Source organism: Rhinopithecus bieti, unplaced genomic scaffold (genome assembly GCF_001698545.2).
Source record: "Rhinopithecus bieti isolate Rb0 unplaced genomic scaffold, ASM169854v2 scaffold_46482, whole genome shotgun sequence".
Lineage (NCBI taxonomy): Eukaryota > Metazoa > Chordata > Mammalia > Primates > Cercopithecidae > Rhinopithecus > Rhinopithecus bieti.
In genome coordinates this window covers 509,478-527,949 of record NW_016818769.1, presented here as the reverse complement: position 1 = coordinate 527,949, position 18,472 = coordinate 509,478, and the positions used below count along the sequence as shown (strand labels likewise).

The 18,472-nt window shown below is 39.1% G+C and overlaps 1 protein-coding gene and 1 long non-coding RNA gene across 2 annotated transcripts in view; one reads left to right on the top strand and one right to left on the bottom strand.

The window, feature by feature from the left end:
- Nucleotides 1-13,703, bottom strand: part of LOC108518813 (uncharacterized) — a 25,979-nt gene extending 12,276 nt beyond the window's left edge. Inside the window, exons 1-2 of the long non-coding RNA XR_001882473.1 lie at nt 13,550-13,703; nt 7,800-8,032 (exon numbers count right to left, since the gene is read on the bottom strand). This is a non-coding gene — a long non-coding RNA (uncharacterized LOC108518813). The remainder of the gene's footprint in view (nt 1-7,799; nt 8,033-13,549) is intronic.
- A 261-nt stretch (nt 13,704-13,964) lies between these two features.
- Nucleotides 13,965-18,472, top strand: part of EEIG2 (EEIG family member 2) — a 76,378-nt gene continuing 71,870 nt past the window's right edge. Inside the window, exon 1 of the mRNA XM_017857465.1 lies at nt 13,965-14,443. Coding sequence (XP_017712954.1) covers nt 14,307-14,443 — 137 coding nt within the window. The 5' untranslated portion in view covers nt 13,965-14,306. The remainder of the gene's footprint in view (nt 14,444-18,472) is intronic.

The window sequence follows — 18,472 nt, the reverse complement described above, 5'->3', positions numbered from 1 at the left end:
TACAGCTAGAGCATGGACTAGGCTATATGCCATGAATAATATTTAAATTGATCCGATCATCAAGTGTGCATCACTTCTCCTGTTCTGCCAAGACTTCCTCCTTTTTGTTTGCATTTAATGGACACAGTCTTAGAAACATTACAGAATAAAAAAGCCCAGACATCTTCAGTCCTTTGGTGATTAAATGCACATTAGCAAATCTATGTCTTGTCCTGATTCACTGTCATAAAGCATGAGCAGAGGCTAGAAGTATCATCTGGATTGTTGTGAAACGTTTAAAAGCAGTGGCCCCTCCCTGCTTTTATTCATTTCCCCCATCCTGGTTTAAGTATAAAGCACTGTGAATGAAGGTAGTTGTCAGGTTAGCTGCAGGGGTGTGGGTGTTTTTATTTTATTTTATTTTTTTTGAGGGGGGAGGTAGTTTTATTTTTAATTTTATGGGCTCCTTTCCCCCCTTTTTTTGGTGATCTAATTGCATTGGTTAAAAGCAGCTAACCAGGTCTTTAGAATATGCTCTCTAGCCAAGTCTAACTTTATTTAGACGCTGTAGATGGACAAGCTTGATTGTTTGAACCAAAATGGGAACATTAAACAAACATCACAGCCCTCACTAATAACATTGCTGTCAAGTGTAGATTCCCCCCTTCAAAAAAAGCTTGTGACCATTTTGTATGGCTTGTCTGGAAACTTCTGTAAATCTTATGTTTTAGTAAAATATTTTTTGTTATTCTAAAAAAAAAAAAACAAAAACACCAAATGCAACGGCAACAAAAGCCAAAATAGACAAATGGGATCTAATTAAACTAAAGAGCTTCTGCACAGCAAAAGAAATGACCATCAGAGTGAATAGGCAACCTACAGAATGGGAGAACATTTTTGCAATCTACCCATCTAACAAAGGGCTAATATCCAGAATCTACAAAGAACTTAAACAAATTTACAAGAAAAAAAACAACCCCCTCAAAAAGTGGGTGAAGGATATGAACAGACACTTCTCTAAAGAAGACATTTATGCAGCCAACAGACACGTGAAAAAATGCTCATCATCACTGGTCATCAGAGAAACGCAAATCAAAACCACAATGAGATACCATCTCACACCAGTTAGAATGGCGATCATCAAAAAGCCAGGAAACAACAGATGCTGGAGAGGATGTGGAGAAATAGGAATGCTTTTACACTGTTGGTTGGAATGTAAACTAGTTCAACCATTGTGGAAGACAGTGTGGTGATTCCTCAAGGATCTAGAACTAGAAATACCACTTGACCCAGCCATCCCATTACTGGGTATATACCCAAAGGATTATAAATCATGTGACTATAAAGACACATGTACGTGTATGTTTATTGCAGCACTACTCACAATAGCAAAGACTTTGAACCAACCCAAATGTCCATCAATGATAGACTGGATTAAGAAAATGTGGCACATATACACCATGGAATACTATACAGCCATAAAAAAGGATGAGTTCATGTGCTTTGCAGGGACATGGATGAAGCTGGAAACCATCATTCTGAACAAACTATCACAAGGACAGAAAACCAAACACCGCATGTTCTCATTCATAGGTGGAAATTGAACAATGAGAATACTTGGACACAGGGCGGGGAACATCACACACCGGGGCCTGTCATAGGGTGGGGGACTGGGGGAGGGATAGCATTAGAAGAAATACCTAATGTAAATGATGAGTTAATGGGTGCAGCAAACCAACAGGGCACATGTATACCTATGTAACAAACCTGCATGTTGTGCAGTTGTGCACATGCACCCTAGAACTTAAAAGTGTACATATATATATATGGCCTTTTAGAAAGACGGCTCTTAAGATATAAAGGAGAGTTAAAAATTAGTAAAGTTAAATATGGCATTATAATTATCATACTAAATAGGCCTACTGCATATTCCTACTGTAATTCTTTTAGATTGAAAATGAAAACCATAGATGTGGAGTAAAGTACTGCTTGAGACATTATGTCTTTTATGGACTCACTGGTAATAACAAATCTTCTCTATCCACCTATTGGAGAAAATGCTCCAGTAAAACAATTGTTAAACCCTTAAAAAAATTGTTTTAACCAATTCTGCTGTAACCTGAATGTTCCTTCTTAGAAAGTTTGAATAAAAATTATGCTTTCCAATTGAGAAATTATATTTCATTTTATGACGGTAATTGTCTGCAGGCTATTTGTTTTAAATATATTAACCACATCAGATTTAATCTAGACAGCTCTTCAATTTAAGTGTTCAAAAAGCGTATAAGCTAAAAGCTTAAATCAAGGCCATCCATGGATGGAAACTTTTTGTTGTTAAAGATAAAGATCTTTTGTGCTATTTTAAGAATCTCCTTGTTGAAATATCTTGAATGCAGTAAGAAAATCTATATACCTCGGACACTTGGCTAAACCAAGGTCAGGTTAAGGTTACAAGAGGGATTTATCCAACTCATCAGAGAACATAAATATACTTAAATAATAAAAGACACAACGTTGAATATAAGTAACCCAGCTACTCAGATTACTATCACAGTGCAAAAATTCAAGATATCTCCAGTGCACTTCACATTTTCATCACTAGCATCAGTTAAAGTTAGTTGAATATATATATACATATTCAACCAGAATGTAAAATATTTTTCTTCCTTACAGAGTATATTTTCTACATCAATCTAAATCTGTTTCTCTTCCTCCTCTTTTATGAAGATGTACAATATTGGAGACATTTTACTTCTTCTTTTCCTTATTCTGTCACTATATGCCATAAGTTGCCAGGTCTTATTGATTCTACTTTTACAATAACCCCTCGTGAGCCCCCTCCTCTCTAATCTCCTGGTAGTATCCTAATTCAGGGCCTCATAGCAACCTATCATCTGCACGGCTGTAATAACTAGCCTAATAACTGGTCCCTGCATTTAGCCTCTCCCTACCCCAACATAACTTAAATACTTCTGCCAGATTAGTTTTCCTAATGAACAACTCTGATTTTTCATCCCCTTGCGCAAACGCCTTACATAAAGTCTAGACTCCCCAGCCTAGCATTTAAAAGCAGGATCTAGCCACAAACTATGTTTAAAATCAGATTTTCCTCTACTTTTTCACAGCTATTTTTTCCTTTGTTTTAACTCACATTCTTCTCCTCCCTAATTTCGTGCTTTCCTGCTTCGGAAATGGCCTTTCCTTCCTTCTCTGCTGTTGCAGATTCTACACTTCCTTCAAGGCTCAAGGTCTAGCTCAGTGCCACATCCCCTGCAAAGCCTTTTCTTAATGTCTCATTTGGAAGTAACTGCTTCCACCTTCAAAGTACTCTGGAGGACATTTTGAAAATGCCTCTTTCTGAACTTTCTTCTGTTTCTTATTTTCTTTACCAACTCCTTAAGAAGACAATCCAACTCTTATTTGCTTTTGTATTCTCTAACTGAATAGCACTCTGATAGTGCAAAATAGCACAGCAATATTTGCATGCTGGTCAACTAAATAAATAATAGTTGAAGAAATAAATATGTGTATATCCAACAAACAAGAGACAACATCGCATCAGTTTTATGTAAAAGAAGACATGATCTAACACATAGAAAACTACTGTACTTGATACTGTAGCTAGACATCAGCAAAAAACAAGTACATTGAAAAGGAATAAATATTTATACCTAGGTAACAGTATAAAAGAATCTTTTCCAAGAAAGATCTCAGAGTATTTACTTTAATCAATATATTCTATTGTAAAGCATGTGCATAGTTTTTAATGACCAAATACACCCAATTCTTTCATTTTCACTTTATTTATTACTAATACTAGGAAATGCTGATGATTTGGCTCTAGAAAGTTGAAATAACATTTGAAACATCATCAATTTTAAATATGGCCAAAGTGAACCCAGAATCTGGTAATTCATTTCCTGAAAAATAGAGTTAAAGTTGATGTTTCACTATGAACCTTGGAAATCATCATAAAATTCATTTTTTTTCATGTGTGCCTAGTGAAGTGCTTGGTACATAAACACTCACCAAATATTAAATGAATCAATCAATAAATCAACAAGAGTGCTGATAGGAGTGTAGCTACTACCCTCTGAGTGATAATCCTGCACCAATACATTGAGCTGATAAACAGCTGCACAAAAACAGGTGCTCAGTAAATTTTTGTTGAGTTTAATTCATATAATTTTAGAGCTGGCCAGTCACAGTGGTTCATGCCTCTAATCCCAGCACTTTGGGAGGCTGAGGCAGGAGAATCACTTGAAGCCCCAAGTTCAAGACCAGCCTGGGCAATATAGTGAGACCTCCTTCTCTAATTTTAAAAATAGATAGATAGATAGATAGATAGATAGATAGATAGATAGATATGATGGATATCAGGTACATAGAGATTCATAAATACATATAAATGTTAAAATATATATTTGAATGTATAAATTTATATATTTATATATATCTCAGACAATAGTATACTGGATGTATGTACCTCCTGTATCCTTTAATATATAACAGAGTTCAAGACTATTTATGAATATACTTCATAAATACCATATGGATATACCTCCTGCTATACAATATTTTAATATATAGAATAGGTTAGAATATAACATACCTATGAATATATATGAAAGTATATATTAAATACTACAGATAGATAGCCTATGTACACTATGTATCATCTATGTATATTTTGTTAGGATAGATGCTATCAAAAATACATACCATCAATACATAGATATAGATACACATAGATATGTATATATATCTATCTCTATACATTTTAATATATACTTACATTTATATATTCATATATGTATATATTTAAATATATTTATATATTAGAATATTGGATAGCAGAGGTATATTCATAGATGTTTATGAATATATATCCATTTAAATCTATCTAAATATGTATCTATCTTATATATATAGATATACATATATAGATATAGATCTGTAGATATATAGATACATATATATCTATAGTTATTTAATTTTAGAGCTGGAGAGGACCTTAGAGATGATATACCTTCTGGTTATTGCTCTCTCCTCTATGAGTACACAGAGCTTTTTGCATATGCTTATTGAAGCACAGGTACCAGCAAGTACTTAGTTTTCTTCAAGTTAACTCCTTCAAGACAAAGATGTTGTGACGTCCTTCCCCACCTAGCCAGATGCTTGCTTGGTAGATTGTAGGCACTTGAATGCTTGCTAAGTGAGTGAATGAGTGTGAGTCTAGACCTCTGCTATCCAATATAGCCATTAGCCACATGTGGCTATTTAAATTAATTAGAATTAAACAAAATTTTAAATTCAGTTATTTAGTCACACCTATTGCATTTCAAGTGTTCAGTCACTACATGTGGCTAGTGACTACCATATTGGACAGAGCAGAGAATATTCCATTATTGCAGAAAGTTCTAATGGACAGTGTTGATCTAGACTATTTCCCTCACTTTGCAGAACAGAATGAGCTCAGGGAAGTTGTCAATTGCTCAAAATTAAACCATCAGAAGCAGAACTAAGATTAAAACTGGGAACTCCTAGATCAATATCCACTGTTGTTGAGTCATACCTCTGATTGATTTCAGAATTCTAACTGTATGTAGCCTTAACTTAAAGCTCCATATGAGCTTATGGTATGATACTAGGGAAAACGTCGTCTTTGTCTTATGATTATCATAGAAGCAATTTTATTTTTGTATTTTACTTGATCAATTTGCATATTTGATAAAAATATACATAACAGGCATAAAATGTAGCTGGAACTTCTGTACCTCTGGTATAAAAAGAAAAAAATAATGCTAACTTTGAAAATACTTTCCAGGTATCTAGCTAAATAAAATATTATAGTATTCTGGTCTTGTGACAATTTACTTAGAAAATGCATAGCGTAGGCTCTGGTTGAACGTGCTTTCTGCTTGGGTTTTTTAAAAGCATTCCTCTTTGGTTTATTAATTTTTGAAAATTATTTGGATCCAAATCAACAGATTACTTTTTTCAAAAAACAAAGGGGATTTTTTAAAATTGAAAACAAAGGCCGTATTTCAATACAACATCACCAGATATGTGAGTGCATACCAAAGAACTGCAAGAAAATTGGTTTTAAAAAAGAAAAAAGTACAATGACAGAAAACATGATATAGTGCACCCCTAAGGAGATGGGAACCAGACTAACTGGAAAAAAACACACACCTCCCAACCATTTCCACATACACATATGTACAGGTTATATAAGCAAAGTAAATCAACAAATTACTAAGATTTTCCAGATTTGGAATTTAAGGTGGGTTTGGTTTAAATTCTTAAAAGATTTTCGCAACTGTTTTAGAAAGCATCAGTATTTTCTAAAATGCTCTTTCTTAGAGAAAGAGCCTTATTTTCTACAACTTCCATAAATGTGTGTGTTTATAAAATTAGTATTTAGTATTTCCCAGAAAGAGAAATCCAGTTCTGCCTGGTGGGACAGGAATAATTATATGAGGTCAGGAAGTGATCATCCCCATAGCTATCCTAACATTAGAATGTGAAGGAGGCAAGGAAGGGGGCACAAAATCGGAGTTGAGATCACCTGCATGCTATCAGACTAGGGTTCTTAGGGACATTACAATTGCTCAAAGAACACTTTTTGATCCACTCTAGATATGTCTTGACTGGAAAGAAGTTATTGAATAAATATTGTGGTTTCTGATAGAAAAGTATATAATCTTGTGTTACTTTTAAGAATTACAAAGGCAATTTGCCATCTTTCCATAGAAATTTGAAAATTAGATGAAAAAGAACTAGTTGTGAAAGAGATCAAGTTTTAGAATTAAAGGAGGTGCCTCAGAAAGTATCTGGTTCTTTCCTTGAAAGCCTTTATTCTCCTGTCAGACAGACTAGTAATCAAGATGATAAAATGTCAGTACTTAGGTATCAATAGCATCCCTATTCAACCACAGGACAAAGAGAGAAGTTTTTGTTGTTGTTGCTGCTGTTTTTTTTTTTAACTGTCATATTTCCTTTGATGTAAACTAAAAAACTTTTTGCTTGGCTGAGAATGTAATTATTCAAGCTCCTTCTCTGATAATCAATCCTCAACAACTCTAGTCAAGTTTGGTTTTAGGCAATGGAAAATTAAAGCAAGTACTTGATTCAATTTTCTTAGAATACATGCATTTTTAAACAACCCAATATAGCAGTTTTCCCAAAATAAATGATGTAAAAGTCATGGACTCCTGATGTTGATTTAAATTATTGTAATTATAATGTTACCTAAATGTATATTACACATAAAATTAAACATCTTGTAACTTTTATATCATTATAAAACAATATAAATTTATAAATTAAATACAATGTAATGTCCTAAACATACGTATCAAATTAACAATATTTGAATGTTCACTTACTCAGTAAACATTTTTTTGAGGATCTACTCTTTTCTAGGCACACAGTATGTAATTCTAGCTGTTACAACAAACACATCCCAAATTTCAGTGGTTTAAAAGATTAAATGTTTAAGTGAATAAGCCAGTTACAGAAGGACAAATATTGTGTGATTCCATTCATAGAGACTCAAGGTAAAAGAGTGGTTTCCAGGGAATGGGGAGTTATTGTTAAATGGGTACAGAATCTCAGTTTTGCAAGATGAAAACAGTTCTGGAGAAGGATGGTGGTGATGGTTGCACAACAGTGTGACTATACTTAATGCCACAGAACTGTGCACTTAAAAATGGTTAACACGGTCAATTTTATGTCACATGTATTTTTCCACAATCTTTTAAAATAGTAATGTTTAAAATCACACACAGCAAATTAAATGCTAATTTCTCACTTACCCCACAGACCGATTTCCTGGTTATAAATTGCCAGTAGGGACCCAAGCAGGTGGAAGCTTCTCCATCTTCCACATCTGGCGTCCAGCATCATCCTTGACGTCAACACCCAGATATCAGATGGGAGAAGAATGAAAGGGTCACATGCAAGAGGTTTTTATGGGCCAGGCCTGGAAGTTGCACACATTCTACTGGCTGGAACTCAGTCTTGCAGCAGCACCTAATTACAAGGGAGACTGGAAAAGATAGTGGAACTGTGTACTCAAGAAAACAGGTTTGGTGATGACCTAGTAATCTATGCCATAGTCCATCCATTTGGTCACCAAAAAAAGCCATTTCAGTCTTCTTCCCAAATAAACAATACACTCATTATCGTCACCAAATGAGATAACCTAAAATCCACCCAGTCACTGCTTCAAGTTCAAAGTGCAGGATTTCCACGTAATGCACAGAATTCTCCGTCAGATCTGAATATAATTTCCACAATGTCCTGTGACCCAGTTATTCTCAACTAAGAATGATTTTGTCCTCCAGGAGATATTAGGCAATGTCTGAAGATATTTTTGATCGACACAACTGGGAGTGAGGGGGATGATACTGGCAACTAATGGGTATGGGCCAGGGAAACTGCTAAACCTTGTACAATACACAGGACAGCTCCACTGCAAAGAATTGTCCAGTTTAACATTTCAATTAGAGCTGTGGCCTATGAACTGATAAAATATCTTCCCTCACTCACATCCAATATATAGTGATATAACAAATATAGTAAATACTTCCAGGTAGGAAAGGGGGAAAAGTGGGACCCTGGCCCATCACAAAAATGAAATTTTGCAGGGAGGCATTGTGATGGCTCTGAGTTGGCAGTGGGAGCTGTTTCTCAGTTAGATCCTGTTTCCATTCTCTGTGAGGAATCTGCTTATCTGTTGTCCTCTGTGGTCCCTGGCTCTGCCCTCTGGAAATTTCCCCTCTAAGCCCACATTTAAAATGAGTGTTGAGGAACGTGACTTTCTTGAGGAGAGTACAACTTTTAATGCCAGCTCACGATTTCTTTAGCAAAACAGTACCTCAAAAACTGAAATGTCTTTGATCTTTCTGCTTCCAGTCAGTTCCATATGCCAGCAACACTAAGGTTTCCTAGAGATAATTCTCAATCCTGATTATTTCTTTGCTTCTTCACTCCATGCCTCTCTTCCTTTCAATTTAAAGAGGCTTCTTCGAGACCATCAGACTTAAATGTGAAGACCACACCCTAAATATAACCTTTGTTTCATGGCTGAGTCTTAATGGGTCCTTGTTGCTTAAGGCCTTTTTCAATCTTATTTCCTATTCTTTGAGGTATAGAGCAGTTAGTTTTTCCAATCCCTTGAGGCTCCAAATTTCTGTACTGTCTATATTCCTTTTAATTTATGCTTACAAACCTCCTAATTATTGAATGAGTTCATCTTATGTTTCCAATATCTTACTGAAAGCAGTCAACAAATATAACCTACTAACATTCCATTTTTCAACCTCTTATAGAACTAAGGGTTTTATAGGTATCTTACTTTCTTTACAAATTATCGTAGGTATAAGGTTGATGGGAAAGCTTCGCTTCTGCCTTCTGAAGCTTTGCTGAAATGACTGACAATAGACAGATTAATAGGAGAAAAGGCATACAAATTTATTAGTGCACATGGACAGAGTAGTCCTGCAAATATGAGACTCAAAGAAAGACCAGAGGGTTGAGACTTAAATATCCTTTTTGTAGGTGATAGGTAAAGGGGGAGTGTACGAAATTTTAAGGGGTAGTAAATGCTTTTCAAGGGAATTGAATAAGCCTATAAGAACTGTCACACCTCTGGCAGCAAGCAGTCTATTCACTCTACTGTTTTACCTGAGAGTTAAAACACTTAGGATAGGCCTATAAATTCAGATCATTTCAAGAAACATGTATTGAATACCCACTAGGTACTGAGCTATTTAGAAAAGATACAAAGATGATCAGCAAACCACCCCTGCCTTTGAGAAACTTGCATTGTAAGTACTGGAGTAGATACTTAGACCTGCTGCCTCAACATTCATTCCACCATCCTGTCTGAAGAAGTTGGAAAGCTGAAAATTACATTTCTCAGACTCCCTTGACACTCAATTTTTGGGTGCAAATAAGTCCTGTCAAATAAAAGTCCATATGAAAACACAGGTGCAAGTGAAATGGAGGCTCTCTTCTTGCTGCTATGTCACTTGCAAGCAAGATGTGATGACATGTCTGTGGCATTCAGACTCCTGATAGTCTTAACGGGTGTGAGAGCCATTGGTGCTGGCAGCAGCAGTAGCAGTGTTCTAGTGTCAGCTTCCCATCCCAGCTACAGTGTATGTTAGTCAGAATAAACTAGCCTTATGCTGTAGTCACAAGCATCCCCCAAAATCTCAGTGGCTTAATATAATAAAAGTTTCTTTCTCACAGACAAAATGTTTCCTGCAGGTGTGGGCAGTTGCTCTCCATGTGCTGACTTAAGAGATTTGGGCTGCTTCAATCTTGTGGTTGCTACATCTTAACCCAAGGTCTCCTCTATAACTATTGCGGCAGGGAAGAGGTAGTCTAGAGAACTGCCCAAAGGCTTTTACTGTCTCATCCTGGAAGTGACATGTTACTTCTTGCGTTGTATTGGCTAGAACTCATCACAAGGCCCCCACCTAACTGCAAGGGAACTGGGAACTGTAAACTCCCATATGCTCAGAAGTCAAGGAGGACCAGATACTAGTGAATACTAGTAATGTTCACCACAAAGCATGTGACTTTGAATTCAACAGCCTGCTGACCTCAAATCCTCCAGCCCTTCCACAGATTTCAGAAGCAGTGAATTGCTTGGATGAAAGCCCTTTGTTTTTTGTTTGTTTGTTTGTTTTTTAAATATCCAGAGTGGTTTCAGCTTCCTACAGTGAACCCTGCCTGTATCATTTGTGTGCTGGTGGCTTTCCGTCCCCTTACCTCCATCCATTCTCTACCTTTCGGTGCCCTACTTTGTGCCCCAGGAGTCTGTCCTCTATGAACAGCATGTTCCAGGCCCCTCTACCCTCTGGCCTTGGTTGGTTTTTGGATCATGGGAGGCACCATCAAGAGATCAGAAAGTAGGAGGTGAGAGAAATCAGGATATGTACCCTTCTTCCTTTCAACTTCTCACCAGACTGTGGGTCCCTTACCCTGTCAACTCTGTGAAGAGTCCTTTCATTAAACTTTCGTCATTTAAACACATTGAACATGATATCTGTTTCCTGTCTTGCCTATGAGTCCTATCAGATGTTTAATAATAAACCATGAGTCTAAAAAAGAGTAACAGACTGTCTCCTATCTTCCATTTTATAAAGTAGAAGAGTTTTATAAAATGCAAATCTGAATATATCATTCCTCTGCTTTAAAACTTCAATGGCTCTTTGTTAACCCCTGTCACTGTACCCGACTCTAAGTTGCAGCCAGACAGAACTAATTTCAGTTCCCTCTGCAACATGGTCTCCTTTCCTCTGAGCCTCTGCACAGGCACTACCTCCTTCCTGGAAACTGCTCCCCACCCATGCTCATTATTCAGGCCTCAGCTCAAAGGCCTGAATTTAGGCTTCAATTACCCCAGAAAGCATTCCATAAACCTACTACTTATCCCTGTTAGATGCTTTTATAGTCTCCCATAGCAGCCTCCATTCACCATCACACACAGAGAGCACTCAGTGTTACATTGTACTGCAACTGCCTGCTTACTTCTCTGTGTCCTCCAGTAGACCATGAGATCTAAGACAGGGACTGCATCTCAGATCCAAAGGACCTATTAAGGTGCTTGGCACCTAATAGACACTCAATAAATATTGGATAGTTTCTGAATGTTATTGAAAAAGCTTGAACTGTCCTCCTCTGGTCACCATTCTCTCTCTCTCTTTTCATTCACTGACAAAAAAGTCAGAAAATATTAATAAAATATAATTTTATTTACCCACCTTACTTTGTCACTATCGTACTTTTCACTATCATCTTTTCACTTACTTTGTCACTTTTCATCTCACTTTGTCACTATCTTTTATGATGACTTCTCTTGCCAAGATTACCAGTGACCTCCTAGACCTTCAATTCAGTAGCTTCTTTTCAGTCCAAATCCTCTGGGACTGCTCTGCAGCACTCTCTTGAAATGATCCTCTATCCTGCATGGATCACGGATCGCCCGCTCGCACTCTCTCTCTCTCTCACTCTGTCTCTCTCTCTCACACACACACACACACACACGCACACACTTCAGTTGATCTGTTTGCATATCTCTGTTTTTCTCCATTCCTTTATAAGCCCCTATGTCTTATTCATTTGCATCTCTAGCACCCAGCATAGTGCCTGGCACACAACGGAACTTTGTAACTACGAATGTTACATGATTAAAACTCTCTGGGCTTCCAGGCCATCTCTTTCTTCATCTCCTTTTTCTCTTGACTGCTTGTTCTTAGGCACCTTCACGACCTCCTCTTTGTCTACCCTTTAAATATTCTTCAGAGGAACTCATCCTTATCTACCTTTTGGGCTTCAGCTATCAGTGATTACCTCAATTTCCAAATGTGTATTTTCAATTCCCAATGCATTTTTATGAGCTAAGGCTGCCTCTCTCTCTCTACATGTACTGCAAGCAAATCCCATAAAGACTCATTATCTTCCATTCCCAACCTGCCCTCCTCCTGCTTTCAATGTTCAGTCAATGAAATTAACATTCATCCAGCGCTCTAAATGACAAACCTCAAAGTCCCCTAATGCATCTCACTGTCTTTGCCCCCTGTCCTGCAGGGTAAGAAGCTTTATCCATTACCAAATCCCCACCCCTGAACCTGCCTCTGAGTCTTTTTGCCTCTGAGTCTTTATTTTTTTATTTCTTTCTCCTGGAACACCTTACCCCACTTTGTCCCAAATCATTTTCATCCTTTGAAATTCAAAAAACTGATTAATTTCAATTAATTGTTTCTCTGAGTGCTACATAACTTGGTGCTATGTTTTGTTTTTTTAATGATCTATCTAAACATATCTTCCTCACTAGATTGTAAAATTCTTGAGGGCAGTTACTGGCTTTTGGTTATTGGGTCTAGCCAATGATTGACATTTTAGGCAATTTTTTAAATTTTTTATATGAATGAATGAGTAAATGAGTAAACTGAGAAAGAAAATCTTTTCAGTTAAACCCTTTCAGAGATTACTGTGACAGAATCTTAACGAAAATGACAATAATTCAGTTTAAAAACATGAACATCACATAACCAACTTTATAACATTCATTGTAACAATATATGCATGATTATAGAAGGCAGGTAATTGTTATTCATCTAAGGAGGTTTTTGGGGGGGTGTGTGTGTGTGTGTGTTTTTAAGCCTGCCCTGATGATTTTGTTTTGTGTTTAAGACCGGGTCTTGTTCTGCTGCCCAAGCTACAGTGCAGTGGTGTGATATCAGATGACTGCAAGCTCTGCTTCCCCGGCTCAGGCTAACCTCCCTCCTCAGCCTCCCGAGTAGCTGGGACTACAGGCGCGCGACACCACGCCAGGTTCCCTGCAGAATTTGATTTTAAGCATTTCAGTTCTCAGTATAGACAGACAAATTTTTAAAGGGATGGTATTATTTTAAGTACTTCTTTGCTCTTTTATCTTTTGTCCTGGGTGACAGGAACTAGCTAAGCTATACCCGAAAGAAAGCGCCTGCAGCAGTACGGTGCCTGGGCACTTGATAGGCCCTCAATACATCATTTTCCCTTTTCTTACCTTATCTTCCTTTTATATTTGAAAGCTCGTGAATTTGGAGTACCAAAAGGAAATTTTAGTTTTAGGATTTCAATTTGACCAAAACAACGCTGAGATTTTAATTGCCTCTATTAACCCATGGCTCTCAACCCCAAAGGAAAGAAACTACTGGAGGGGTGGGGGAGAAAGGAGGCGGTGCAAAAACTCAAAAGAAAGCCGGAGAGGAAGCGGTAGAAGGAAGCTTTCTCTGTCGGGTTTGTCTTTTTTTAACCCCAGAAAGGCGTGACGTGCTAACTGCCGTCGCGGGTTAGAGTCCGCGGCCAAGCCGGCGCCCGCCCACAAAGTCCCCGCCCGTCCTCCCGCTTCCGCCCGGCCGTGCGCTGCAGGCCGCGGCCGCTGGGGCGCCCCGACCCCGAGGCGCTGAGGCGGCGGTTCCTCGAGTCTCGCCTCTCCCGACTCCCAGACGGGAGGCAGCGGCGGCGAAGGCGGCGGCGAGCTGCGCACCGAAAGGACGCTCACCTCTCCGGGCGAGCTGCAGTACGACCGCTCCCCGCGGGGCGGTCGGGGTCCGCGCCCGCAGCTGCCGCCGCGCTCCGGCCCAGGCTGCCGGCGAGAGGCGGCGCAGCGGCCCCGGCCGCGGCCGGCCTGCGGCGCCCCCGGCGCGCCCCCGCGCGCAGCTCGCGGCCTTGGCCATGGGGCTGGGCGGATCCAGGGCTCGGCCAAGCTGAGGCGGCGGCGCCCGGCCGTGCGCCCAGCTTGCAGGCGCCTGGCTCTCACGATGATGAAGAAGAAGAAGTTTAAGTTTAAGGTGGACTTCGAGCTCGAGGAGCTCTCCTCAGTGCCCTTCGTCAATGGGGTCCTCTTCTGCAAGATGCGGCTGCTGGACGGCGGCAGCTTCACCGCCGAGTCCTCCAGGTAACTCGCCTCCCGCGCCTCCTCGCCCGGGTCTGCTTGGCCAGGGCTTGTTGGATAGGCAGCATCTCTCCTTGGCCCATTTGCTCGCCTTTCCCTAGGGACCGCTCTGAAATCAGTCGAATTTACTGATCTGCAAAGTGCTTTGCAAATGGGTTCTTCTCAGCTGGCCTTGGCTCCTGCGCTCCTGACTCCAGATGGTGCCTGGTATCTGCTCTTCCCTCCCAAATCCTCTAGAAATGGGAGCAATGGCCGGAGGGAGAGGATGCTTCTGGTTTCTCTTAAGACATGTCCATATTTGTGAAATGCAAAGTAGAACTTGAGCTGTTAAAAACAAAAATAACACAAACTGCTGGAGTTCCGAGAGCCCAGCTCTGAACAGAAACCTAAGCTTAGCACAATTCTTTCTCCCTTGTAGATTACACGGGGACTTGGCCACCCAGTCTGAGACTGGGGTAGGCCTGGCCGGGCTTGACTTGAGTCAAGTGCTCCTGGCAGACGAGACAACGGTCTGTGCCTCATCAGAGAGCGGCGTCTCCAGTTAGACGCTAATGCTGGATGAATTAGTCTTGAAGCGGCCACTAGTGGATCTCCTTGTGGAGAGCTTAGAGCCAGACGGGTTGCCCAGGCCCAGCCCTCATTTTAAAATGCTCGAGCCCCTGGGCACTCCCAGAGAGAGGCATTAGCAGGTTACAGAATGAAGCTATTAAATAATAGGTGTGGCATTAATAATAGGTGTGGCAGTGTTTCTTGAGTAATTTCAGAGCTACTCACAGGTTGACAGATGTACCCTAAGGTGCTTTCTTTAAATATGTATATAGAGAGAAAACAATTTTTTTAATGAACTTTTGAGTTCCTGAGATCAAGAAGGGTTAAAAGCTAATGTTTATTTTGCCCATATATACTGGTCTTAGACTTTATTTTGCCCTAAAATATTCTACTTAAAAAAAATTCAGTCATCCCGTTTATAATGTAAAGGAAATAATGTCACTGGATTGTGGAATTGGGGCCAGAAACTTGTCTTCTGGGCCATATTGAAGGCTATGGAAGCCAGAAAATGCCTAGTTGGCTAAACCAAAGGATATATGAAATTAATAGTTTGCTGAAGACAGTTTTTAAAATTAAACTGTGGTGACACGTCAGTGGATATTCAGCTAAGTATTTTAAACACCTGTTAGAGAAGAATGTAACCTATTTTGGTGCAAAAAAAAAATATTGGACCGTCCTTTAGTTGTGAAAAAGCCTAAGCCAATTCGTGGAGGTCCTGTTGGTGCAGGTGACAGTCTTACCCTGAGGCCTAGACTGTTTTTCTGCAGGGTCCCACCCCCGATGTCAGGCAGTTAGACTGGCGCTCCTGGGCCAGTGGTGACACCTGGTGGTCAGGGCATTTGTCTACGGGGCTTCCTTCCTACCTCAGTTATGTTGATTTGACTTACTTCCCACAAGTCAGTTATTCTTTTGTTGTAGGCAGTCATTTATTCAGCCAATATATGTTGGCTTCTAAATATATTATCTTATTTAATTCTCACAGCAAGTCTATAAGGTAGGGGTCCCATTTTGTAGATAAATAAACTGAGGCTCAGAAAGCATAACTCACTTTCCTAAGGTCCCCTCAGCTGGTAAGTGCGATGCCAAGATTCTGATCAGGTCTGTGTAACTTCAAACAGGGTGGTGCCAGATAAAGGAGTAAATCGTGTGCCATATATGAAAGTTTCTGAATAGGGAGCTTCCTAATGACTTTAATGAGCAAAAAGTATACTCCGCAAGACTTAGAAATGAGAAAGTTGAGTATCTTGGGTTAAACTCACCCCTTTTTCTTCCAACTAAAATCTGACTTTGATCAGTTTGATTTTAAGTAAGATTAGGAATAGTGCTCTGTATAGCCAAACCACAAAGCCATATAGTGTGAGGGAAATGACTCATAATAAGGAGCCTGTGCCTTTGACATTAGGTAGAGATAGTTGCTGTAAAGCTAAGAACAAGGGTTTGGAATGTGGTGGGTCTAAGCTTAAACCCCAGTTCCACTGTGGTAAACCTGGATGGGTTACTTAGAGTCCCAAAACTTCTGTATGTGAAATAGAAACCATCGCTGACATGTGGTGGTGTGAGGATTTAGTGAGACGATGTGCCCAAAACACCTAAACAGTGCTTTAGCATCCAGTTGGCATTTAAAGAGGAGACCAGGAACTTCTCCAAGAAGGCCCAATTGCTTTAGATGTTATATTTGATTCCTTTATCCTAACAACAACAAAATTGTTGGTTTGAGAAGGAGGCCTCATTTTACAAGAAAGAAAGGAAGGAAGGAAGGAAGGAAGGAAGGAAGGAAGGAAGGAAGGAAGGAAGGGAAGGGAAGGAACGAAGGAAGGAAGGAAGGAAAGAAAGAAAGAAAAGAAAGAAGAAAGAAAGAAAATCTGAAATATCTAAAGGAAGTGAATTATTTCAAAATCACAGAACTTTTAATTAGCGGGTGCCAGTCAAGGCAGTGCATCTTTAATTGAACGCTAGATTTTAACTTTTAAAAAATTGCTCTATGTGCCCCTTAAAAGTCAGGTATAGTTAACACTGTAACATTTCTCCTGTAAAAATATGAAATGAATTACATAGAAAAGAGGTAACATAGCAGGCTCAAGACTGCTATTCTTAGAAAGGCCTATGTACATGGCTGGCCCTTGGCTGGCATCTGGGAGCTTGAATGGTAAATGGTTCCATACATGATATAAAACTTTACCTAAGTGATAAGAGTGACTCACGGTGCCTAGACTATACAGAGTGATTTATGCTAAATTCCGTCTGGAATTTTGGTTCTTGCTAGGCAGCCTGCATGACCGGCCCTAATACGAATTTTGGGCGTTGAGTCTCTTATGAGTTTCCCTGTTAGACAGCACATCACAATTTAATGCTAGGGAAATTAAGTGTGTGATGATTCGACTTTGTATCTTTACATTGTAGTAAATCTTAGCCATGAGTAGGACTGTATGCTGAGTCCTGTGAGTCCTAATGAATCACCATATTCAGAATTAGTCTTGGAGACTCCCCGATGGATGAACCTGTATAAAATAATACTCATCTTGCTACAGAAAAGCCTTAGAGGCACACAGAAAATTACATATATAGATATAGATATAAATAGAGAGACCCAAATATATATAGGTCATATGCATTTGATATATATATATTAATATATTTGGCTTTGTACAACAACTAAACATGCAGATCATTTATTGTTCACCAAATATTAGTTGAGCATTTACCAGGTTTCTATTAATAGCTCTCCATCTGGGATTGTGAGAAGTACAACAAATATAAGGATCCACAAGGGAATTAATTCTAATGAAATTAGATCATAGCTGTATAATTGCTTGACAGTAGAAGACAGTGTGACTTAGTGCCCAATCAATGGATCAGACAATATATGAGTGTTGTTGAAATTCTAAAGCAAAAGGGTTTATTTACAACTGTAATGGTTACTGACAACCACATTGGCATTTCAGTGGAGCACGCTGGGAGGATGAATTTGCATTGACAAAGTGAGGGTGGGAGGACAGCTTGAGCAAGTCATTAATAGGAGTTGATGATAGATCAGCCTGATTGCAGAGCCTTCACGTTAAACAGAAGAAGATCAGATTAGAGAAACACTTTGAATACCATCGTAAAGAGTTTCTTTCTACTCTCTTTCTACAAATGAGAGTTGCTTTCTACTGCTCATAGGGTAAAATTAAACCCAAGATTCTTGAACTGACTTGTGTGATTAAAGTGGTGTTTAACCTGGCTGATAGGCTGATGCTATTTGTATTCAAGGTTGGGTGGGGGGGAAATTAGAGATAGGGAGACAAATTAGGAAGCTATTAAAATAACCCAAGCAGGAGCTAATGAGAACCTGAACTCGGAGTTGTCTCATATAAGTGACTGATAAATGATAATGTTATGACAGATGCCTTGATGCCACGACAGAAGTAAAGAAGTCAGGAAAATAATTTGTTTTGTTTAAGGGGAATATTGCATATGGTGGTGGAAGATATGGTGGGTTAAGTT